The 26,394-nt window shown below is 35.0% G+C and overlaps 1 protein-coding gene across 1 annotated transcript; it reads left to right on the top strand.

The window, feature by feature from the left end:
- The first annotated feature begins 2,568 nt into the window (after positions 1-2,568).
- On the top strand, positions 2,569-25,685 carry LOC128242512 (paraplegin-like). Its single transcript, XM_052959685.1, has 19 exons — positions 2,569-2,664; positions 4,999-5,083; positions 6,384-6,494; positions 7,442-7,521; positions 8,051-8,203; positions 9,909-9,956; positions 11,035-11,156; positions 11,856-12,063; positions 12,349-12,423; positions 13,599-13,770; positions 14,074-14,167; positions 16,878-16,977; positions 17,589-17,699; positions 19,754-19,931; positions 20,540-20,650; positions 21,141-21,265; positions 22,567-22,717; positions 23,906-24,150; positions 24,877-25,685. The coding sequence occupies exons 1-19, from the start codon at positions 2,569-2,571 to the stop codon at positions 25,009-25,011; spliced, it is 2,400 nt and encodes a 799-aa protein (XP_052815645.1). The 3' UTR covers positions 25,012-25,685.
- Positions 25,686-26,394: the final 709 nt, after the last annotated feature.

Genomic DNA, 26,394 nt, shown 5'->3' on the forward strand with positions numbered 1-26,394 from the left:
GACTATAAATGAAATATTTGTAATCCTAGTAACATGTGCATTCGGCATAGTGTTATATATTAAACAATGAAATAAATATTGCATAATTGTGTTTTTCATACTATTGTTGCATACTTGTTAATATAATTGCTTGCCCCTTCGGCATCTCCAGCTCTCCCTCACAGGTGCAAGAATCTTTATTTAAAGTCGGGTATGTGTTAACAAGAAACATTAGCTCAATGAGCTATTTTACGACATGAATAACAGACATACATAACATATAAAAAAATAACAATGAGCTTGTGACCTGGAAATAAAAGCATATATGTTAATATGAACGCATATTAGAGCAAGTATAAACAAAAACCGTTCGTTATTATATTCATGCATACAAAATTGAAATAGTAAAATTGGATTAGAGCATCAAACACAGTGATAACATCAACAAGTTTTTTTTCCGGCCGAACGGTCAGTCCACACGCGCACGGTTCCACATGTATATCGGTGTCTTCCTGAAACACCCACTTTTCTTTTATCAAAATTTGAAAAGTGGGGGTTTCAGGAAGACACCGATATACATGTAGCATTGTAAAATGGTTAGTTCTTTCAAAAGTATAACTTAAAGGGTATTCATATACATTGAAAAAGGAAAATTGTAAGTAGCAAAATATACAAGGGAATTTCAGCTTTGTACATCGATGTGTAGTTGATAAAAAAGTTAATAATTAACTAGCTTAATTGATAAGAAAAATCTTTGGAAAGTATTGTTTAGAGGTGATTTTATATTTATCATGTTATTTTGATATTGCACCTATCACTGTAAAAGAGTGTTAAAGATGCACTATTACTCTCAAATAAGATTTAACACATTTAATACAGTTGTTTTAATAGACCAAAAAATGATGAACACATGTCAGGATCAGTCACATATTTTATAACAAGTCTGTATTTTATTTTGTATTAATATATTCTGTGTATTTGTCAAATAGTCTCCTGTAATTCTATATAGAATGGCCATATAATTATTTGTTTTATGTGTTGCATGTAACTTTTAGTATGTATATGGACGAGACTCTAATAAAGATATAAACCTAAACCTGTCGAAAATAATGGTGCTTATGAAGGATATCGAGTTTAATTTGAAAGAAATGTGCAGAAAACACGGTATTGATACCTTATGAGAAGATAGTAGATCGCAGTAAATCTTTTAGCATTCACCAATCATTTTCAGCTATTAAATACACGGTTATAATATTGTTATCTGCAATTAATATCGCCAATAAATGCATTATTTAGTAAGTAGTTGAAAGTTTATCACTCAAAATTTGTGTTTGTTATACATGTGTTTGTATTGATTTTAAATAAGAGAGTCACTGTAATTGAAAAAGTAAAGTCGTAACATCTAAACAAAATACTTGCCAAAAGAAAACACACATAGTTGTATGTGTTCGAAAGATGTTATTTAAATTTGAAAGAACCATAAATAGATATTAGCCCATGTTATTTAATTTAAGTTGTTATTTTGTTCAGAAAGTCCCGCTGAAATCTGTTCTTGTATTTGAATGCCATATCTTGTCCAATGGGTGTAAGCCATCCCACTGAAAACAAAATTCCTATTCCGTTAAGACAAAGGATAAAAGATATTCAGTGATACATCTTATAATTCTCAATTTTTTTTTAAGGCAAAAAGGTATTATTTGCACAATGAAAATTTACAGTAGGGACCTGTCCAGCGGATCAACCTTCTTAATTCTGGGTAGTTTTAGGAGCACCTTATTTTCTTTGGGAGGCTGTTCCAAACCTTACTGGTCTTAAAGCGGAAAGAGTGTTTCCTATATTTAATTGTTCTTACTAATGGAACATCTACACAGTTTTCGTATCTTATAATCTTAGGAATAAAAATTACATGTCTTAAAAGTTACAAGGTTTTGAACATATTCTGGTGAGATACCATACAGGCATTTGTAAATTTCATTAGAAATGTATCTTAACCTGGTCAAATGGCATACTCCCTTACACAGTAGAGTATGAGTCCCAGCCTCCCCATCCCCCTCGCCATCCCCCTCGCACAAAATAAAGAAGTATTTGAGACCCTTTTTATAGCATTCCCACCCTTTCCGGCACTCCCATCCCCTCCCCAACCCATTACACTCGATATACCACCTCCCGTGACAGCCACAGCCCACATCTCACAAAATAATCATAAGTTTCCGCTCATAAACATTATATTAGCATGTTTATGTAAATTTAAAGTGTTTTTCAGTATTAAAGTAGTATCCCTTTTACAGCCCCCTCCCCTTCGGCTTACCCACAAATCTCCTCATCAACCGCTCACACGATATACACATGTACACCCCTCCACTACGGGAGACCGCTCCACTACAGTATAGTAAGAACCCCATATATTCCCCAACTCCTCACACACTCTTTTGTGTATACATACGAAAATTGAAGTGTTCCGGTAGTTCGGTTTTCCGTAAAAAAAAAAATACCCCCATTTGCTGCATTCGGAGATCCTCGGTCATTTTTATCGATGTTCGATATAATGGCCGAGTAGTTCCGAAATTACATTTGCTGCAGCATCAAAAGATGGCGGCTTTCATGGTAGCAAAAAGATGCATTTTACTAAGCCGGCAAGTTTTATGCCCAACCAGATTGTCATTCTCAATACCTCGGTTCAAAAGAGTAAGAGAAAATATTAATTATATTTAAATAAAGAAGTTCCTGTGTAAATTATTTCAATCAAAATATTTAATCAAATTAATGTATACTGTACAAATAAACGACCAAAAGTTGATTACTTGTTTATTATGTGTATCATAGACTAGAGTACTAAAACACATTTTTTTATGATTCTCAGTCCAAGAGATCACCATATGGACCAATCGCTCGACTGGCAAAAAACGCAGTCCAAATACTAAGTAACTGTGGCTAGGTCATTCAAAGGCAATGCTAAAAAATTGTTGACAGATCGATCTGAATTTTTGTCTCATGAAACAGCTAGTGTAATAAGCGAAAGGTATTGGCTCAAAATGTTATTTGTAACACTATGTGTTTTTATTTAACCCTTTCCTGCATGACTGTGCCAAATTGCCCCTTTATCTATTCCCGCATGATTGTTCTAAATTGTCCCTTTATCAATTACGGCATGATTGTTCCAAAATGTCCCTCTATCGATTCCCGCATGATTGTTCCAAAATGTGCCATGCTTATTGACAGTCATTTATTAACATATCTGTTGCTTTTTTTTTCGCAATAAATGCATTTTTGTGTAATATAAACATCAATAATTTTATAAATAATGAAAATATGATGATGTTACTATTTAAGATTTTCGGAAAATCGCAACTAAAAGAGACAGAGGTCAAACACGCCTTAAAAGTTCACACTGCATGCTTGACGCGCACTTGTCTCGTTTTTTTAATGGAAAATCCCCATACACGTCACTAACTATTTAAAACTACCAATGATTAATATCATTTGCATTGGGGGCAATTTTTCAATATTCTCCAATAATCCCCTATGCAGTAGGGGTACTTATAGGGGCTTATTATCTATTGGCTACTGGTTATCAATGTACTGATAAGCCATGCAGTGGCAGGCCTAATATGGCTGATTTGACATGAGGGAAAGGGTTAACAATGCAGTGCTAAATATTTTGGAGTTTTAATTGACATTAATATGAATCAGTCGACTTGTGGCATTTAGGGAACAAAATGAATATCCAAATGTTAAAAAAATGTGCATTATTGTGGTTATTTTTTCCCCTTCAAAGGGATAAAAATCCCCTCTAATTTGTTTTTATATTGTTTGCTTTTTTTAAATTATGAGTAGCATCGATCTCTTAACAGGAAATATAGCAATAAAGTGCTATTCACGAATATGTCTATGTTTGAAATCAATTCGAACATTAAAATAATGTTACTGTAAGGCCAAAAAAACACACCTTTCCTTTTATGTAGCAGGTCTTGTTGGAAAGAATTTATGTCAAGCACTAGTATAAAGATTTGGGCTTCAGATAGTTTATCCAAATTCTTATATCCAGGAGTGTTATAAAGTTGAAAAAAAATATTGAAACAAGTAATAGTATACATGACTTACACATGTTAGCTGCAGGTTACTCACACATGTTCACACATGTTAGCCGTAGGTTACTCACACATGTTAGCTGCAGGTTACTCACACACAGGTTACTCGCACATGTTGCTGCAGGTTACTCACACATGTAAGCCGCAGGTAGCTCACAAATATTAGCTGCAGGTTACGCAGACATGTTCACACATGTTAGCCACAGGTTACACATACATGAAAGCCACAGGTTACACATACATGTTCACACATGTTACCTGTAGGTTACTCACACATGTTAGCCACAGGTAACTCACACATGTAAGCCACAGGTCACTCACACATGATTGCTACAGGTTGCTCACACATGTAAGCCACAGGTAACTCACACATGTTAGCCACAGGTCACTCACACATGTTGAAACAAGTAATAGAATACATGACTTACACATGTTTGCTGCAGGTTACTTACACATGTTCACACATGGTTACTCACACATGTTATTCACAGGCCACACACACATGTTATTCACAGGTTACACACACATGTTATTCACAGGTTACCCTCACATGTTATTCACAGGTTACTCACACATGTGAGTCACAGGTTACACACCCCATGTTATTTACAGGTGACTCACACATGTGAGTCACAGGTTACTCGCACATGTGAGTCACAGGTTACACACACATTATTCACAGGTTACTCACACATGTGAGTCACAGGTTACTCACACATGTGAGTCACAGGTTACTCACACATGTGAGTCACAGGTTACTCACACATGTTCACTGAGTAAGCTGCAGGTTACACACATGTTTACACATGATAGCCGCAGGTAACTCACACATGTTAGCCACAGGTACACAAAGTGTCAGGAACTGCATGTATCTCTTGGCACTGGCAGATTATCTGTTTTTTGGTACATATTTTTCATTGTTTTATTTTAGAGTTACTGTTGCATCAGCCTGAAGTATGTGTGTAAAGATCACCATAGAGCACATCTATTTGCGTCCTATTTAATGAGGAATCCTGGTAAGTTGTTCAAGGTAATTTACCCTTAATATTATATGATATTATATGTACATGAACCTTTATCAACATTGTGTAACATAAAGATGCAAAGAGACTTGGGGTATTTACTTTCTTTCAAGCTTTCACATGATGAATACATTGCTCAATCATTGTTGACTTGTTCATATTTGTTTTTAGCTCATCAGAGCACGAAGTGCTCAAGGTGAGCTATTGTGATTGGTCTTTGTCCGTCGTCCGTTAGTCTGTCCGTCAATAATTGCTTAAAAAACATCTCCGCTGAAACTACCAGGCCAAATTCAATGAAACTGTACAGGAAGCTTCCTTGGGTGACCCTCTACAAAAATACAACAAGGGGTCACGATTGATCAACAACAACAACAACAATCTGGCTAACTTCCTGTTTTGCTTTAAAAAACATCTCCTCTGAAACTACCTGGCCAAATTTACTGAAACTTTACAGGAGGCTTCATTGCATGACCCTCTACAAAAATACAACAAGGGGTCCTGTTTGATCAATAACAACAACAATCTGGCTAACTATGTGTTTTGCTTTTAAAAAAAAATCTCCTCTGAAACTACCGGCCAAATTCAATGAAACTTTACAGGTAGCTTCATTGCATGACCCTTTACAAATATAAAACAAGGCATCGTCATAAGTAAATATATGTTTAAATTGCAGCATTTTTATTAATGCTTTATCACAGAGTTGTGGCCCTTTGCTTAGGTGAGCGTTCTAGGGCCATCATGGCCCTCTTATTTAGCTCATCTGTTCTTGTAAGGAAGAAACTCGAACTTTAACCTTGGCCATAACTCCCATCCAAGATATTCAAATAAGACTTTGTACACATACTGTTACAAGAGACAATCATAAATGTATAGCAATGATAAACAACTGTAATTATTATTTCATTTCAAAAACTATGTTTCAGTCAAATTTTGTTTCATTGTTGTAGTGATGTGAAACATCAGAATGGACTGATAGACATTAGCGTACATGTATGTGTTGAAAAAACCAGAGCCCAAAAATATGAATTTGTCTACAATAATTTGGTTTCTAATCACCAAGCTGACCAAGTTGTTTTCCTGTGGGTACTCTGCTTTCCTCCCAAATCACAAGACCAAACTCCCAAGCAACATGGCGTCAGTGAGCGTGACTTAGCATATTAAGTTAACATGATTTTCTTTACAATTGTTATAAAATAAATATTGTTTAAGCTGAGAATTTGGAGAGTTCTTCTTGTATGAAAGCAGTTTCTTTGACTTTTTTGTCCTTTTAACATTATAACGGTTCTTTTTTCAGGATTGAGACGAAAATCCACTAAGGCTTTGCTTAAAGTTGGATATTTAAAAAGGACCGCTGAAATATTTTTCTTGATATTCATTATTGTGACCTTAATCCGATGTTACATTTGTAAGTATGATATGCAGAAGCTTAAAGATGCACTCTTACTTCCAAATAAGTAGTACCATGATTAATGAAATTATTTTAATTTACCAAAAATGTATTGCAATTAAATAGGTTCTCATTTTTAACCAGGTTTTCACATAGTGAAACCTGGTTATGAGAATGACGAACGTCGTTGTTCGGGCGGGCGTGTGACTGGGCGGCGTCAAACTCACCTATGAAACTGAATAACTTTAGTAAATGTTGACATATCTTGACCAAACTTGGTCTATAGAAAGAGTTGATGGGTACCTTTCATGGGATTGCGTTTGGGGACCCTAGGGTCAAGGTCACTGTTACTAAAAATAGAAAAACAGTTGAAACTGAATATCTTTAGTTATGGTTGACATATCTTGACCAAACTTGGTCTATAGGAAGAGTTTATGGATACTCTCATGGATTGCATTTGGGGTCCCTAGGGTCAAGGTCAAGGTCACTGTTACTAAAAATAGAAAAATAGTTGAAACTGAATAACTTTAGTCAGGGTCCACATATCTTGACCAAACCAGGTATAAAGGAAGAGTTTATGGATACCTTTCATGGGATTGCGTTTGGGGTCCCTAGATTCAAGGTCACTGTTATTAAAAATAGAAAAATGGTGAAACTGAATAACATAAGTTAGGGTTGACATATCCTGACCCAACTTAGTATAAAGGAAGACTTTATGGATACCTTTCAATCGATTGCATTTGGGTCCCTAGGGTCAAGGTCACTGTTGCTAAAAATAGGAAAACAGACACAGGCTGAAGTTCTTCTGTCAATCATTAAAATCCTGGTTTCGTCGCATTGCGGCATTTCTTGTTTGTTATGAATTTTTTTATGCACTTTCAAAAATCGCTTTGCTCACCTATATGTGTGCAAAACTTGTTGGGCGACGAGAAATTTGTCAAGACCTTTGATACTATTTCTTTCAGATGCATGGTATGAGAACGTCATGTTTGGTCACGCCATTTCATTTGAGGATTATGTTGACCGGTATCTTAAAACAGATTTGGTAGGACTTTTATCAATGTTTGATGTCCCTTTGAATTTTTCTCTTCTGTGTTAGAACAAGTCGTAAAAAATGATTATCATTAAAAAATGGTCAACTGAAAATGATTTTAACGTACCAGGAAAGGTTATTTAAACAGTTACTTTTATAAATTCAGAAAAAAAAATATTTTGAATAATTTCATGTAGAATGTTATAAGATGGTGTTCGATAAAGCTGTACCATGTTGATTTTCGTATGTTAATATGTGTGTGTCTAGAAAGAAAGGTATTTACTTCCTGGCTTTTTAAATCATTTTTGTGTTTAGAAATTGCACTGGTTTTATCAGAAATTTCAAAGTAAATTCTTTAGTGTGTTTTTTTAAACTTACATAGCAATCAAAACATTTTATATTAGATTTCCAATGCAAACACTTAAATCTAACAAATTGAAATTATTTATTTTCTCCCTTTAAAAATATTAATTTTATTCATGATTCATTTTGATGTTTAGTTGCGACACAAATGTTTTTTGAAATGTTACATGTATTTCAGGTTGAAAAAGATGCTTATATCTACAAGACTATGATGCAGATTCAAGAAAACGACAAAGGAGTTTGGAAGAGGCTGAGAGATTCAGGGTTTTTCTCCCAGAAAAGACCAGTAGACGAATATGAACATGTTTTGATTTCACTAAATTTTGAAAAGGTAAAGAGAGTTTTTAGCGTAAAAGTTCTGCTTTAAAATAAATGATTGTTTGGCTTGCTTTTACAATTAAGCAAGAGATAATATTGTTTTAACAAGCGAACTTTTTATAATGATATAATGTTTGATAATTGCACGTAAGCCGTTTTTCACAGTATTTAGGTCTGCTACGTTGCACTGGGGTAAAAAGTAAACCTCTTCCAATGCTTTTTATTTTACACATATAGTTATTTACCCTATTGTCTTTTCATGTTCTAAAGTCATTATAGTTTTACACTTAAGGTTTTGAGATATGGCCATTTGAAGAGTTTGTTATATTTCTCTTTTCTATCATTAAATCATCGTCGGCAACCATGATACCTTCTTACACTTATGTATACTTTAATAAATGTATTGTGGGAAAATTGACCGACAACTCTCCTTCTAAATGAATCACATGTACCAATTTTATTCTCTTCAATTACTCTGAACTGTCGGTTGTCTCCGCAGGCCAGTGGTCAAAGTGGCTGGTTTAATATTTGATGTGATTAGGCGGACCAAGTTCAACGCGAACTTTTTCTGAATACTTTTTTCACTGAAAAAATTAGCATGAGTGTCTTTGCATATATGTGAGTCAGATTTCAGGAGAGGTTTCCTTGTTTCCTTGTAAACACATGTACACTCAACAATATTAAAAATCTTAAAACACTAATTATTATTATCCTGAAAAAAGAATGAGAAAAAGTATATGAAACAATTAAAAAAACATTTTCAAGTTTGTACACTAGTTTTTAACCAATCATTGTGTTCTTGAACATTTGTGAATATGGGTCATCTTGGGTAAAAAAAAAATAGGTCATTAGGTCAAATCTTAGAAAATACTTTCACCATGTCATCAATTAAAAAGTTTTTATCAAATCTTTATAGATATTGTTCTGAAAATTTGCCTGCTTGATGCCTTTTGTGAATATGTCATCTTTCGTTAAAAACTAAGTCGTTAGATAAAAATTTTGGAATCGTTTTTCCCTGTTCTTGATTAAAATTTAACTTTCAATTAACTTTTTAAGAATATTTATGTGCATGAAATCTTAAATGTAAAAGTGTGTCATCTGGGGTCAAAAACTAGGTCTCTGGGTGTTATCTTTTAGGTAAAGTTGATGTATTTGTAAGTTGTTAATTAATTATAAGTTGTTTTTCCTCCCACAAATGGAATAGTTTCTGTTGATTTTCATGAAATTTGATAAGGTTATTTGTATGGGCATATCTCTGGTAAGAATAAATATGGGTCTTCTTGGTTTAAAAACTAGGTCACTGACTCAAATCTTAGGTTTGCAAAACTGTATTGACAAATTAAAAATCCAGCTTTATTGCGTCGTTGCTGCATTGGCGTCTTGTTTGTTTATTAAGAAGAATATTTGATACATGATATGATGGAGGGTATGCATGTTTAACTCATGAATGTCTGATGTTTAAGCTTGTCATTTTTTATGCAGTATTATGATTTTAGACATTGCTTTGAAATAGAAAATAAATGGCATGGTAAAATTGATCAGCAAATACCATGCAGCATTTGGCAGTTAAGACTTACTAGTAAAATAGGAAGAAGTTTCAGTTGCCAAATACTTATTGACAAACAGCACCTGCCAAGAATTATGCAATTAGCAATATGCAATTAGTATAAGTAATAGGCATGTCTCAACAAGCTTCCCATAGTGTTTTGTTGTTTCAGATAAAAGAAAAATTCAATGGAGAATTCCCAAAGGAACTAGTGAAGCCGGTGAGTAGCATTATAAGATGAAGAAATACCCTTTCCATACTCCCATGTATTTCTGATTTCACTCTTACACTTGTGCCAATTTTCATCTAGGTTTTTGCCGTTAACAAACTTATGCATTTAATTCTTATTTCTTCTCATCTTGACGTCATACATCCGTAAAAAAAGATTTTCGAAGTGTTTCATGTAGGGATATAGTAAAAAGTAGCCGGAACCCCTGGCGGCCATGTTTTTTACGAATTAACATGGTGTGATCAAATTTGATAAGTCACCTAAGGATCATGTCTGAGAAATTATTATAAAATCGGGCCGAAAAAAATCCCTTTGTAAACATTATTCAGTGAAAACCATACTTCTCACCAAGCAGTGGTTGAAAAAAGCACATGCCTGCAGTCCTTTACTGCTTTTTGAGCTTTCATGAATTCCTGAATTTAAAGACCAGGGCTCATTGAATAAAAAAATCATGGCAAGCACAAGCATTGGAACTCTGCTTGTTCATCTAACAGTGTAATTTCGAGGACTAAGATTCATTTTATTTGTTGGCATTTAGAAAATTATGCATTTAGTTCTTATCTATTCTTGTCTTATTAGCATATGTATGAGTTTAAGAACAATTCAATACTTAAACATTATTTAGTTAATAAACTTGCATCTCACTCTGGGTTGGATTCCTGGCAGGGAAGTTACATTAAATAATGAGAGTCTGGTTTGATGTATCCTTCCAAAGTTGTCTGCTCCATTCTACCATTCAAGAAAAGTCATCATTCCCATGTTAAATATTGTTCAAATAAAAATGATTTTGTTTTGAATGTTAGAAGGCTATTCCATTTAAACATATAAACCCGGGGGGAAGACCCTTTTAAGTTATGCCACCCCCCTACAGAAGCAAATTTACCATTGTGGGGTCCAAATTAGAGAAAAAAGACACCCACCTACATACTAAATAATTGCCTTCCCCCTGGGGATTATATGTTTTTCTGGAATAGCCAGCCCTTAATATAACTTGAAACACTATTGTTGCATAATAATTTATCAGTTTAACTAAAGTTTTGTGCCATTTGTTTGTTTGTTTGTTTTCCAGCCAAATGCAGGTGACACATACTTTGTTGTGGTGAAAATGGCTGAAGGAAAGCACTTCTCTGAGGAGATTCAGAACTGGATTAAAAACCAAGACGACGTAAACATTACCCCTATGTCATATAGGTAGGTGTTAAAGCTGCACTCTCACAGATTTACAGTTTTGACAACTTTTTTTTTGTCCTCGAATAAGCCAATTAATGCGAAAATGCAGGGAAACTAGTGATAGAAGACTGCTGACAAAAAATCAGATCGCAGACAAATTTAAGTTCAAAAATTGGAAAATTAAAATTGCGTCAACTTTGCTTTTTTAGGGGGCCAAGTTCAGACAACAGCTTTTGTGTACATTGACTACGTTCCGAATGATAATACTTACAATATATACAGTGTACCATAGGACTAGCATTACATTATCATCCAATCAGAATCGACCTTACTTAATCACATTAGTAAAAGTAACTCCCTAAAAATGTTAAGAAATCTGAAAAACCTGTATGGGATGGACTGTATTCTAGCAATTTTAATATGAACTGCGATTGTACATTAATTAAAACAATGTGCTGCGGAAATATCTGTGCGTCCAGGACGCAGGATGTAGAGGTAAAAAAATCTATGGGGGGGGGGGGGGGGTCAGGTTTTCTGCATCTGGGAAATCCCTTTATTGGCATCATTTTGCAGCTGTGTCATACAAATAAAAAAAGTTATCAAAAATCCCTATAATTATTGATCAAAAGAATATATTATTTGTGACTTTGTCTTTTGTCAATGTTTCTTCGTTAACATTTGATATTGCAATTCTAACATTGATTTCCATTTCACTTTCAGTTCTCTGGAAATGTCACAGCTCGTTATGCCATTTTTAAAGTTTACATTAATGACTTGTTTTGGTCTGATGTTTATTCAGACGTTAATTTCTTATGCCATCCTTCTGCATCCACAAAAATTTTCTGCGATGATGAGGAATTTTTCAAAAACACGTTCAGCGATGAAGAAGAATCTTGATTATTTGTATTGCCAAGGAACTGTCCCAGAGGTATATATTAGATTGATTTTTTTTAGACGTTTTTCTTCATTGAAGATATCATCTTCAAACTTCATAAAGATCTTATCAATGATATACTCTTTCAGAACATACTTATAACTTTAATATTTTCATATGTATTAAACTTAACTTTTTCCAATTTATTAACTATACATCTCAACTTGAACGCTTTTGGACGTGTTTGTAATACAAGAACTATAACTCTGTGACCCATTGTTACCAAATTGCCACCCTTGATATTAAATAATTTTAAAAATTCTCAACATGTACATGTAGGTACGTTTGAAAGATGTTGTTGGCCACACACAGGCAAAGAACCTGTTGGATAAAAATGCCAGGCAATTGAAAAGGGTGAGACAACTTTGAAATCTTAAAATTATATCCACATTGTTATTATTATTGTTATTATTATTAGTATTAACCAGGTTTTCACATAGTGAAACCTGGTTATTAGAATGGCGATTGGCATTGTTCGGGCAGGCTGGCGGGCAGCCAGGCTGCGTCAAACTCACCTATGAAACTGAATAACTTTAGTAAGGGTTGACATATCTTGACCAAACTTGGTGTATAGAAAGAGTTTATGGGTACCTTTCATGGGATTGTGATTGGGGTCCCTACGGTCAAGGTCACTGTTACTAAAAATATAAAAACGGTTGAAACTGAATAACTTTAGTTAGGGTTGACATATCTTGACCAAACTTGGTCAATAGGAAGAGTTTATGGATACCTTTCATGGGATTGCGTTTGGGGTCCCTAGGGTCAAGGTCAAGGTCACTGTTACTAAAAATAGAAAAACAGTTGAAACTGAATAACTTAACTTAGGGATGACATATCTTGACTAAATTTGGTCTATAGGAAGAGTTTATGGAGACCTTTCATGGGATTGCGTTTGGGGTATCTTGACCAAACTTCCTCAATAGGAAGAGTTTATGGATACCTTTCATGGGATTGCGTTTGGGGTCCTTAGGGTCAAGGTCAAGGTCACTGTTACTAAAAATAGAAAAACAGTTGAAACTGAATAACTTTACTTAGGGTTGACATATCTTGACCAAACTTGGTCTATAGTAAGAGTTTATGGATACCTTTCAATGGATGGCATTTGGAGTCCCTAGGGTCAAGGTCACTGTTACTAAAAAAAGAAAAACAGACACAGACTGAAGTTTTTCTGTCAATCATTAAAAACCTGTTTTCGTCGCATTGCGGCGTTTCTTGTTATTATTATTATTATTATTATTACTATGGTCTCTAAGTATAGAAAGCTTAGAAAATTGTGGAATGTGAAACAGAAAACCCTTGGCTCACATTCCCTTACTTCTTGAGTACGAGTTAAATTTTGTCTTCAATTTTAGCTCACCTGAGCTATTTGTGATAGGGTGATTGTCCACTGTCAATTGCATTTTCCTCCAAAAAACTTCTCCTAAACCACTTGGTCAATTTCAACCAAACTTAATAGGAATGTTTCTTTGGTGGTTCTCTTTCAGATAAACAAAATTTTCAGAAGTTTTAAGATTTTTTTTCTTCTTCAGGCAAGTTTAAGTAAACCAGACAAAATAATGAGACAGAGTATTTTACTTGTTGGTCCAAAAGGATGTGGAAAGTCGGTACTGACCCAGGCTTTTGCAGGAGAAATAGGGGCTCCATTGGTGAACAAGTCGCGACTTGCAACATCTGTTGTTGATAGTTGTAAGATCCATAAAGGTAGGTCATTGGCTATAAAGATCTCTAAGGCTAAAAGATTATATAAAGATAAGTTTCAAATCCATTTGTGAAATTTTAAAATCTGTCTTGTTGCTAACCATATGAAACATGAATATTTATATCAGGATGGTTTGGCATTACCGGTATTTTAGTTGACCAATGGTTATCGATGATTCAATATAGTTGCATCATGAGTTCCAACCTCATGAAATTGGGAAAAATCAAACACATCACATGAAATGGGTCTTATTCATGCATTGAAACCAACTACAATATTACAGTTTATATTGATATTGTTTTCAGGGTTTATAGATGTTGACAGCCTGAAGAATGTAACTGTTGTGTGCGAGAGTCAGGCTGATCTCATAACATACCTTGACCTGGATGATACACATAGGTACTCAAATTCTTTGTTAATGTCATGTCAACGAGATTGATTAATGTAATGTTGTAACTGCTTGTTTCACATTCATTGTATGATAAATTGGTGAAAACTAATAATATGTTTACATGGGGCTGATTGTTCTGAACTTTGTTTATGTTTACTATGTGATAACCAACATAGTTGTTTACTTTTAAATGTGATATTTTAGCTCAAATATTCGAAGAATAAGGAGAGCTATCCTACTCACCCGAGCGTCAGCGTAACCACTTATGTTAAAGTTTGCGTACCACCTGCCCCCAGCCTGTACACAGGAGGAGGTCACTGTATCAAGCATTTTGACAAAATTATGCCCCTTTTCAACTTAGAATTTACGTTTAAGTTTGCGTACCACCTCAAATATTTTCAAAGTCCATTGACATCTGGCTTTGAAACTTTGCAGACTAGTTCACCGTCATGCCCCCAGCCTATACAGAGGAGGAGGTAACTCTATCAAGCATTTTGACAAAATTATGCCCCTTTTTCGACTTAGAATTTTCGTAAAAGTTTGCGTACCACCTCAAATATTTTCCATTCAATTTATGTAACTATCTCAGTACATCATGTATTGCATTGAAATCTAATCTAATAGTGATCCATGCATGTTTCGCCAAAACTTTTCAATCCATACACCGAAAAGCGGCGGAATAGTCGAGTGCGCCGTTTCTGTGACAGCTCTTGTTTATGATATGCTCACAAATTTAAATAGAAAAAATTAAGTACAGCAGAAGCAGTTGTATCACACTTAGAAATACAGTCAAACCCCGTTGGCTTGAACTTTGTTGGCTTTAAATCTTCGTCTCAAACTAGATGTAAAGAACCGATTTCTTTATACTGAAGGTAAACCATCCCCCTTGGCTCGATTTTTTCTGAGGCTCCAAGGTATTTTCGCCAGTCCCTGGGAGCTCGAGCCAACAGGGTTCGACTTACAGCAGATCACAAGTGTATCCATTTAACTTCCAGAGCAGTAATAGGTTTAACAATAATCACGTTAACAATGTTATTATCTTTAGCAAAGTTCTGAACAATTAGCACAGTGAGTTACAAAAATAATGCTTGCTAAAATCTAGCCCCTTTTCTTGCTGACAGTTGTATGAGGCCTAAGAATATGGGTGACTTATTATACGCCCACAAACGAAGTTTGAGGGGGTATATAGGAGTGAGCCTGTCGGTCAGTCTGTCTGTCGGTCAGTCGGTCTGTCGGTTTTCATGGTTTCCGGACGATAACCCATGAAAGGCTAGACAGATTTGAAAAAATTTTGGTACACAGGTGTAACATCAGAAGATACAAGTCAAGTTCGATATTGGGGCTGGTGGGGCCAAGGTCAAGGTCACTGTTACTAAAAATAGAAAAATGGTTTCCGGATGATAACTCATGAAAGGCTTGACAGATTTGAAAAAAAATTGGTACACAGGTGTAACATCAGAAGATACAAGTCAAGATCGATATTGGGGCTGGTGGGGCCAAGGTCAAGGTCACTGTTACTAAAAAAAGAAAAACGGTTTCGGGACGATAACTCATGAAAGGCTAGACGGATTTGAACAATTTTTGGTACACAGGTGTAACATCAGAAGATACAGATCAAGTTAGTGAGCTTGTCGGTTGGTCGGTCGGTTTTCATGGTTTCCGGACGATAACTCATGAAAGGCTAGACAAATTTTAACATTTTTTGGTACACAGGTGTAACATCAGAAGATACAGGTCAAGTTCGATATTGGGGCTGGTGGGGCCGTCAAGGTCACTGTAACTAAAAATAAAAAAACGGTTTCCGGACGACAACTTGTGAAAGGCTTGACAGATTTGAACAATTTTTGGTACACAGGTGTAACATCAGAAGATACAGGTCAAGTTCGATTTTGGGGCTGGTGGGGCTTACTAAAAATAGAAAAATAAAAAAAATGTTTCTGCTCAGTAACTTAAGTTAGAAATGACATATTGTGATAAATCACACTATATACCCAGCTTTTGTGATGTTGACACTTGAGTTTGAAAGTTGGGCCAGATCACTGTTACTAAAAATAGAAAAATGGTTTCTGCTTCATAACTTTAATTGGGCATGAGATATTATGATGAAACTTGCTGTATAGGCAGCCTCTGTGAAGACAATGCTTGTGATTGAAAATGGGGCCAGTGGAGTAAAGGTTTTTGTGCACTGTTACGAAAAATAGAAAAACAGTTTCCAGACAATGCAGTGTGCAGTAACCATGGAGTTATGGCCTCTTTTCAAAGGAATGGTTTGCCATTCCTGTGTCCAGGCAGATTTGGGGTATTCATCACTCCTGTGACAGCTCTAGTTGGATTTGAAAGTCAGAATAGATTATAAGTATCTTCCATGGCCGAGAGTGTAAGATAGGTTCATTCCGACCCAAGCGTAGGGTGTTTTGCGGAAATGAGGTTTACCTCATTTCCGCAAAACACCCTGCGCGAGGGTCGGGATGAACCTATCTTACACGAGCGGCTATGGTAGATGCTTTTTCTCCAACCTCAGTTAAACAAAATCAAGTAAAAAAGTATTTTTTTGCTGAAACTCTTTTGTGCTTAGTGAAAATAATTGCGTACGGATATGCGATAATTCGTGGTTGTCATGGATATTCGCGCAGTGTATGTAAATGGTCTGATCGGTCTTTAAATAGTTCTAAGATAGAAAAGATAGAAAATGAAAAATTGTGTATTTTATCTTCACAGTAATGTTAAAGAGGGGAATCAGAAAATATTGTGGGACCTTCAACAAAAGACATCTTTGATTCATATATATGGCATGGAAGATTCCACTACGTTTAAAAAGGTAGATACATTATGCTGTTACATTGCATACATAGAATATAGTTAAGCTTTGTCATGGCATTGGTATTTGTGTTTGTATGAGTTTACACGGTTGCTGTTCCTAACATTGGTAGAGATATATTGTAGCTTAAAAATGGTTATTTATATGTTATAAGTATTTGTACTAGAAAATCATAGAAAAAGATGTCTACATGGATTTGAAGGACAATAAAATAATTGGCATGTTTAGTCATCATAATCTTTGTCTTTGCAAAGACAGTTCTTGAGTTGCAAACTGAACTTGCAAAAAACGCATGGCAGTTGTAACAAACGTTTCTAATATAGGCCATTCTTTCTCACAGACGCAAATGCAATATATATTATCTTATTAATACCTTGAATACTGTAAATCGTACTATGTACATTCAAAACAATTGAAATAAACAGAGAAAACATAGCACATTCATTGATTTACAAGATCGCAGCTGAGCTTTCTTACCTCTACATGAACCCACCAAAAATCTAAATCAATTCTTAAATAAATAAACAACAAACTTACAACAGTACATGAACATTTTTAAAACTAATCTTAAGTTGAAAAACAATGAACATTTTTATTTTGCTTTTTTACAGTTCAAAGCTGACAAGAAGATACTGAAGAAAAAGGAATCCAATAAGAAACCTGGTTTAATGTCTTTAGAAATTGACAGTGAAGAAGATATTGACCCAAATCAATGTATTAAGGTAATTAATATGAGGGGTATCCCAAATACTGTTGACAAATTTAATTTTTAGACGCATTTTTCATCGAATAGAAGAGCGAAAACCGGTTTGGTGGTTGGGCGGTCGGACGTTTACAATTCTGTGTTAACCATTTTATTCCATGTCATAAAGTCAACAGTTTTTATCCAATTGTTATGAAACTTTGTCAGAATACTTGTCAAAATGTTTTCTTGAATTTTTTTTTAGCTCGCCAGAGCATGAGGTGCTCCAAGGTGAGCTATTGTGATAGGTCTTTGTCCGGCGTCCGGCTGTCAACAATTGCTAAAAAACATCTCATAAACTACCAGTCAAAATTCAATGAAACTTAACAGAAAGCTTCCTTGGGTGACCCTCTACAAAAATACATCAATGGGTCACGATTGATTAACAACAACAACAACAGCAGCAACAACAAAATGGCCAAATTCCTGTTTTGCTTTAAAAAAACATATCCTCTAAAACTAACTGTCCAAATTCAATGAAACTTTACAGAAAGCTTGCTTGGTTGACCCTCTACAAAAATTCAACACGGTGTCATGATTGATCAACAACAACAACAACAAAATGGCGGACTTCCTGTTTTGCTTAAAAAAAACCCATCTCTTCTGAAACTACCACTCCAAATTCAATGAAACTTTACAGAAAGCTTGCTTGGTTGACGCTCTACAAAAATTCAACACGGTGTCACAATTGATCAACAACAACAACAACAAAATGGCCAACTTCCTGTTTTGCTGTAAAAAAACATCTCCTCTAAAACTTCCAGTCCAAATTCAATGAAACTTTACAGGAAGCTTCCTTAGGTAACCTTCTACAAAAATACATCAATGGGTCACGATTGATTAACAACAACAACAACAGCAGCAACAACAAAATGGCCAAATTCCTGTTTTGCTTTAAAAAAACATATCCTCTAAAACTAACTGTCCAAATTCAATGAAACTTTACAGAAAGCTTGCTTGGTTGACCCTCTACAAAAATTCAACACAGTGTCATGATTGATCAACAACAACAACAACAAAATGGCGGACTTCCTGTTTTGCTTAAAAAAACCCATCTCTTCTGAAACTACCACTCCAAATTCAATGAAACTTTACAGAAAGCTTGCTTGGTTGACGCTCTACAAAAATTCAACACCGTGTCACAATTGATCAACAACAACAACAACAAAATGGCCAACTTCCTGTTTTGCTGTAAAAAAACATCTCCTCTAAAACTTCCTGTCCAAATTCAATGAAACTTTACAGGAAGCTTCCTTAGGTAACCTTCTACAAAAATACAACAAGGTGTCACGATTGATCAACAACAACAACAATCTGGCAAACTTTCTGTTTTGCTTCAAAACACTTCCCCTCTGAAACTACCACTCCAAATTCACTGAAACTTTACAGGAAGCTTCATTGCATGACCCTCTACCAAAATACAAGAAGGCATGGAGATTGATCAACAACAACAAAATGGCTGACTTACTGTTTTGCTTTAAAAAAATCTCTGAAATTACCTGGCTAAATTCAATGAAACTTTACAGGTAGCTTCATTACATGACCCTTTAAAAATATAAAACAAGGCATCGTTGCAACATTTTTATTAATGCTTTATCACAGAGTTGTTGCTCTTTGCTTAGGTGAGCGTTTTAGGGCCATCATGGCTTTCTATAAATGTCTGTGTGCATAAAATCTTAGATGATGAAGTGTGTCATCTGGGGTAAAACACTAGGTCTCTGGGACTTATTTTTTAAGAAAGGCTGCTGTATTTATGAAATATTCATTTTTCTCGCACAAATGGAATAATTTCTGTTGATCTTCATGAAATTTGATAAGGTTATTTGTAATAACGCATCTCTGATAAGTATAAATATGGGTCTGTTTAGTTTATAAAACTAGGTCACTAGCTCAAATCTAAGGTTTGCAAAATTGCAAATGTTTTTTTTATAAGATTACCCGGTATTTATATCTTAAGACAAAAAATCAACCAAATCCTAAGGCACTTCCAATATTATAATAAAAAATGCATGCCTCTTTTCCTTGTTGTTTCAGGGTTATGAAGAGAACAGTGACATGTTTCATGATGTGGAAACTCTAACAATAGATCTCAGTTATCCCACCTTTGATGACAGGAAGGCTTTGTTCGCAACTTACATGAGAGGTTTAACCTCATACAGTTACATTGATGATGTTGTAGCAGATTTGTCAGCCATCACAGAAGGAAAAAGTGGTCAGCTCAAATGTTGTTGTGTTTTACTCACTAAAATCAATTCTGGCATGTGACTCTTGTTGTGCCAGTTGAATATAGTGACTGACACAGACAGTACTGAAATACTTGCTCTGTTGCATGAAATGAATAGTATTTATTACATTTTACCATAATTGATAATTTTAGGTATGCAAGAAAGAAAAAGATTGTGTTTCCGGTCCCCTTATAAAAATCCAACCTTTGGGTACACTGTGTGGCTAGTTAACTTGGCAAGCCTTTATACAGGGGTTCTGCATGCCATTATATTAATCTTTAAAAAAAGTAAAGAATGTTACACACAACTTTTTGTGAAATGTTCATAAATACATTGTTACGTCAAATTTTCACAAGCCTCTTGCCAGCTTCCTAGTATGCCCTCAGTTGACTCTTTGTATTCGGAGCAGAAACACATTATACTGACGATAGAAATTATAATTGTCAAATTAAATCTGATATATTTTTGAAAGTATTTGTAATGGTCAAAAATGCCTACTATTGAAAAAAAGAAATGAAAGCATAACTATCTTCCATACAACTCATTTCACAGTTGATGTCATAGATTGTATTTATGGCTTATTTTTATATTCTAGCACCTGAAATTGTTGAGGTATGCAAGAAGATTGCAGAGTGGAAACATCCCCAGATCTCGCATCCTGATGACAAAAATGTGTACCAGTCAACATGTCTAAGAATTGAAAGAGGTAAAAAAATAAAAATGTACCAGTCCACATGTTTAAGCCGTGAACGGGTAAATAAAAATGTGGACCTGTTCACGATTATTAGTTTAACTTGATAGAAGTAAAAAATGTTGTTGATGGATAAATATTTTTGTTTTCTGATAGAAAACGCAGCATAGACTTATTTAGAATCTCATTTAGAATTAATTTAGTATGAATTCAATATGAATCTGTTATGATTGTACTAAAGCACCATTTATGAATTGCCACATTGTGAAAAATTATTGACAGAATTCATATCACGAAAATGTGTGACAGAATTCTTCTGTCAGTTCGAAAATCTGATCATTGGAACCGGCCTGTTATTTTTTATTATTTTTGACGGGTTGGGGGTCGTGGTTGACGTGCCTAGACCGACCAAGATTTCAAAATTTAAGAAGCACTGCTCTACATGTTCAACTTCCATATTTTCAAGTCGACATAATCACTAATTATCATTAACTTTCCTTTACAGCATCCAACATGGCCAAGTGGGTGCCAGTGCCTCTACAGTCTGAGGTGATAGCATTACACCGGGCAGGGCATACCCTCCTGGCAGCTAGATTGGAACACTTCAACATTCTTCCAAAGCTTGTCCAGGTCAGCTTGTAGCTTACTTTTAAGACAGATCTAGTTCTGCAAGATCCACTTTTCTTGATTTTTTCAGGTTCTCGACCAAATTTGTTCAAATTATGCCAGTGGGGTAAAAATTGCCCCAAACCTGGGAGGCACTTGTTTTGCATTGAATTATATAAGAAATAAAAAAAATCCCCAAAACTACAAAGCCTAGAAGGGAACATATTTGGGATGTAGCATTGTTAAGAGGTCCTCGTTTCATGCCCTACTTTCATTTGAAAGGGTTATTAAGAGGTATTCGTTTCATGCCCTTCTTTCATTTGAAAGGGTTATTAAGAGGTCCTCGTTTCATGCCCTACTTTTATTTGAAAGGGTTATTAAGAGGTATCCATTTCATGCCCTACTTTCATTTGAAAGGGTTATATTATACTGAGTTCAATATTGGAAACATACTTTTTCTACCTTGAAACCCATGATATAAGAAGGCTGACTAAAGATTAGATCATTTTTATGGCTAAAAGCGTTACTAACTCTTTAAGGAATTTGAAATATTTGGCCGTGTTTCCAACATATGAGATCTGTTGTAATGTGAGCAATCTTATATGACTGAATTGAAGGCATTGATGGCCAAAACCAGCTGATTCTAAGACAAAAATTAAAAAAAAAAATGTCAAAGACGTCAATATGTGGGAATGCAGCTTTAAATGTATAACATCATTGTCAATGGCTCTATTACAGTGTGTGTACCAAGTGATAAATTACGTCATAAATGCTATGTCGGAAGGTTACATTTTGCTTCAAATGAACACTTTCATGAACACTTAAGCGGCATAGACTGCCATTTGTTTCATTTAAAATGTTTAAAAAAAAAGAAAAGTTATTTATGTTTAAAGTCTTCGTTTGAAGCAAAATATTGCCTTCCGACGTAGCATCTATGACTTAATTCATCACATGGTATACACACACTGTATTAAATAACTAGCTCATTTGTAAAATGGATACCTTACCTTTGTCCAAACAGTGTACCGTAAGCATCATTACTTTGTAGGATATTAGTGAAAATTTAGCTTGTCTTTTTAGTATCACTTAACATTTGTTATACTTAAGGCTATTTGTAAACATTTGTTTGTAACTGAATAAAATGAACTAAACAGCAAATGGGTGGATTGGACGGCTGTAGGGGAGGAGGCAAACTATGATTAAACATGATGGTATTGGTCAGTGAAAATCATGATTTATTCAGGAAAAAGTCAGGGAACTTTATTTTTCCTTGTTGTTAGCAAATCTGTTTTACCTCTTAAATGTTAAATGCAAATTAATTTCAGGAACCATCAGATCCACAGCAATTCCAAGGATTTATGGAAGTCATACCACCAAAATCTCTGAATCACTCGGGGGACCAGTTATTTAACCTACTGAGCCTGAACATGGCTGGAGTTTTAGCGGAGTTAGTGTCTAGAAAGTGTTTGACTACAGGTAGAAATTTTGTTTGTTAAAACATGTACTGTGATTTATTTTGATGCAATTCATATACTTGTCTTTTATAGGGGTTTTATGCCCCTGAAGGGCGGCATATAGTAATAGGACCGTCTGTCCTCCTGTCCCAGCGACTTTCGATAAATAACGCTATGGCCCAGGAACCACAAACTTGGTAGGCAGGTTGGTTATGACCAGCAAAGTAACTCTTCAACTGATAATCTATTTCTGATCAATAACTGAAGAACATTTAGGCCCTTAAACTTGATAGGCAGGTTAATAATAACCAATAGAGGAACCCTAATGATTTTAAGGTCAGTCATGGTGAAAGATCATGATCATCTGACATCGAGTTGAAAATTTGTTTCCGATCAATAACTGGAGAAAGCTTAGGCCCAGAGAGTTGAAACTTGGTTGACAGGCTTGAAATTACCATCAGATGAATCTTATTTATTTTCAGGTTGGTGGGTCAAAGGTCAAGGTGACCTTGAGCTGAAAATCCATATCTGATCAATAACTGAAATATGCTTAGGCCCAAGGACCTCAAACTTGGTAGGCAGCTTGGTTATGACCAGCAGATGGACCCTATACGAGCCCTATTGATTTTTAGGTCAGTTGGTCAAAGTGTCACTCAGTGTGGTTACCTTTAGCTGAAAATCTGTTTCCAAACAATAACTAAAGAACACCTTAGGCAAGTTGACATCAACTCCATCTTGCAGTGACTTATCATTTCCTTGTACATGCTTTGCTCTTTAAAAATGTTTCAGGTCAATATTTCCAAACTTCATGGGAAGGTAGGGTAGGTCATCATGAATTTATGTTTCATACTAAGAGCTATCCATCCATACAGGCCCAAATAGTGATGGCTTTCTGTCCAATGTGGTCTTGCCGGGGCATTTGTCACATTCCTGTGACAGCTCTTGCTTTCCTTTGCAATAAGTGTCCATATAATTAATTATTTTGTAATAGTTCCTCAATTTGTCATATCGAGCCAACAGGTTTCAACTGTATATCATTTTCAGTTTTTGTTTTTTTTACTATACATTTCTACATACCAGTAAACTAACGTACATAAAACAGCAATGTGTTAGGCAAGTTTTGTTTGGTTGTTAGGGTATCAGTTAGTCATATTTTTTTCATTCATCGTCTTCCAAATGATAAATTGATACATTTACACATGTATTTCAGTGGGAAAAAACTTCTTTGAGAAAGTGCAAGCAGACTTCAAGACCAAAATAAGAGACCAAGTAATAATGACCATGAAACAGCCAGAACTTAAAATGGCCTTAAGTCATACAGGCAGGTCAAGTGGAACTCTCGATGAGGCTTTAATAGCAGATGCCTTGGTGGAAAGAGATGTGAACAATACTATCGGCATGATATTTACACAAACTGAAGAAGTTCTACAGAAAGATCGTGATATACTACAACAGGTATAATATGATGATTTAATACTCTAATTTAATTCATTCTAGCCCAAACCTTAAGTGATAGTTATATTGTCATGTAGTATATGTTTATTGCGATCGTATTGCCTACGTTGAAAAATTATAAATTAATTCATTAATTAAACCATACAGTGAGCACAATTTTTAGTGAAATATGGCGTTTTATAGTTCTTATTAATTTTCATGACAATCTGTGTGAAATGCACTTACACAAATGAAACCGGTTTCGGGCCCCAAATTTCAAGAAACTTTTCAAGCCCTTTATAACAGGATCAAGCTCAGCAAGCTATTTTTGATTTGATATAAATTGTGTTATATTCTCTTTTTAAAGAGTTTTCAGGCTTTTAAAGGAAATAATATTTAAGATAGACTACTTGCTGTTTTGCCGATTTATAAAATCATATTTATGTAATATTGCCAAATGAAACTAAACTGTGCTACGCTAAAGAATTTTCAAGAAATTTGGGCCAGGACAACACAAAGGAACTAGGCTTCTGGGCTTCTAGAACTTCCTGTGCTTATTTACTGGCCCGGGGGCTTGTACTTTTTGGTGTATTCCGTTACAATAATATATGGACCCATGGTTTTCCCTCCTTCCTATGAACTTGTTTATTACAGAAAAGAAAAGCCTTTAAAAATCATTTTATGCAGACAAGAATGGGTAATGAAAACAGATTAACTGTATACTAACACTTTTGTGTACATTTTCAGTTGACAAGCCATTTCCTACAACACAGTCTCAAGCGGACAGAAATTGATTATAAAAGAGTGGCACACATTCTTCAAACCTCAAAACAATTTGAAGTATGGAGTTGGGATCGGAAAACAAAATCAACTCCTGATTGAAGATGGAAGGAAATAGAAAATGTGGATTTATAAATTATACCCCAACATTACAAAGTCGGTGATAGCGGGGGATATAAAGGAATGTTCTTGTTGGTATACATGTTTAACACCTTAACATAGAATCAAGTCAGACTTTTGGTTACAGACTACAGTCATACCTGTATTTAGTGGCCACCATTGGGGAAAAAGGTTAAATTGGATGCTTAAGACAGGTGCCCACTTAATGCAGGGTGGAAATTGCTGCCACTATCTTTAAAATAACAATTGGCCATCTAAACCACCACCCCACATTGCTACTCATTTTTGAAAGAGTTGTGGCCCCTCTTTATCATAGAAGTTGCCAAAAATACTGTGTCTGGACAGCCAAAAATACTGTGTCTGGACAATAATGAATGAGTTGACAAATTGAAATATAAATTACACATGTTCAACACCAAATAATACAGATCAAGTTTGACTTTGGTAACAAACTTTGAATTTTTGACGCACCCGGTAGTTATGGCCCCATTTCAACAAAGAAGTTTCCAAAAACACATTGTCCAGATAGAAATTCAGGAATATATGCCAAAATGAGATATTTAGAACTATTATTACTTTAAATGATTACAATGTCATTGATTTGAACATCCAACATATCAAAGATACTGAAATATCTTTAAATAAAATCATTTTGAAATGTGACTTCTTTTGTTAGTGTGTATTCGGTTCTGAACCCCCTTTTAACACATTGTAAAACAGTAATCCAATATTTCATTCCGATTGTCCATGATGGCAAGGTAAGCATCAAAGATGACTAAGACAAGGGTGCCAACTGTTGCAAAATGTTACTGTCCAATTCTTAGGGGACCAGGTTTGGTGAGAGCTGGTTTTACGTTAACCAAATATAGAGAGCAGTCTGTAAATAAAAGCTATTGCCAACTCAAGGGTCATAACTTAGTAGTGACTGAGGCGACAGGGCTGGTTATTGAAAGTAACAAAGATATTCTGCCCATACACATTGTGATCAATGCTTGGACAAATCATTCTAAAGTTATAGATAGGACAACATACTGCACACCGCTTGCTGTAAAACTACCATATAATACATCCCGTTTTATGAACATGGGAATAAAAACAAAATCCTGAAATTAGTGTTACCAGGGACACGTAAAAAAAGGCCCATAACTCTTGCTTTGCTAAAAAATTTAAATGCCCTTTTGATCTACGTAGAAAAATAAAGAACTGATTTGGCATGGGATATTTCAAGAGTGAAGCAAAATAGGGTCTGTCAGAGAACCACAGCTGGCCAACAACTACTAGCCTACTGGTATCTATCATCATCTGATATTATACATTATAGAATATCATAAATGTTATAAAAAGGGTTAATGTATCTCAAGGACA

Source organism: Mya arenaria, chromosome 8 (genome assembly GCF_026914265.1).
Source record: "Mya arenaria isolate MELC-2E11 chromosome 8, ASM2691426v1".
Classification (NCBI taxonomy): Eukaryota; Metazoa; Mollusca; class Bivalvia; order Myida; family Myidae; genus Mya; species Mya arenaria.

Coding starts and splice junctions, on each gene's coding strand:
- LOC128242512 (XM_052959685.1), top strand. CDS start 2,569: ATGGCGGCTTTCATGGTAGCAAAAAGATGCATTTTACTAAGCCGGCAA. Junction 12,424..13,598: donor ATGCCAGGCAATTGAAAAGG/GTGAGACAACTT, acceptor TTTCTTCTTCAG/GCAAGTTTAAGTAAACCAGA. Junction 22,718..23,905: donor TAGAAAGTGTTTGACTACAG/GTAGAAATTTTG, acceptor CATGTATTTCAG/TGGGAAAAAACTTCTTTGAG.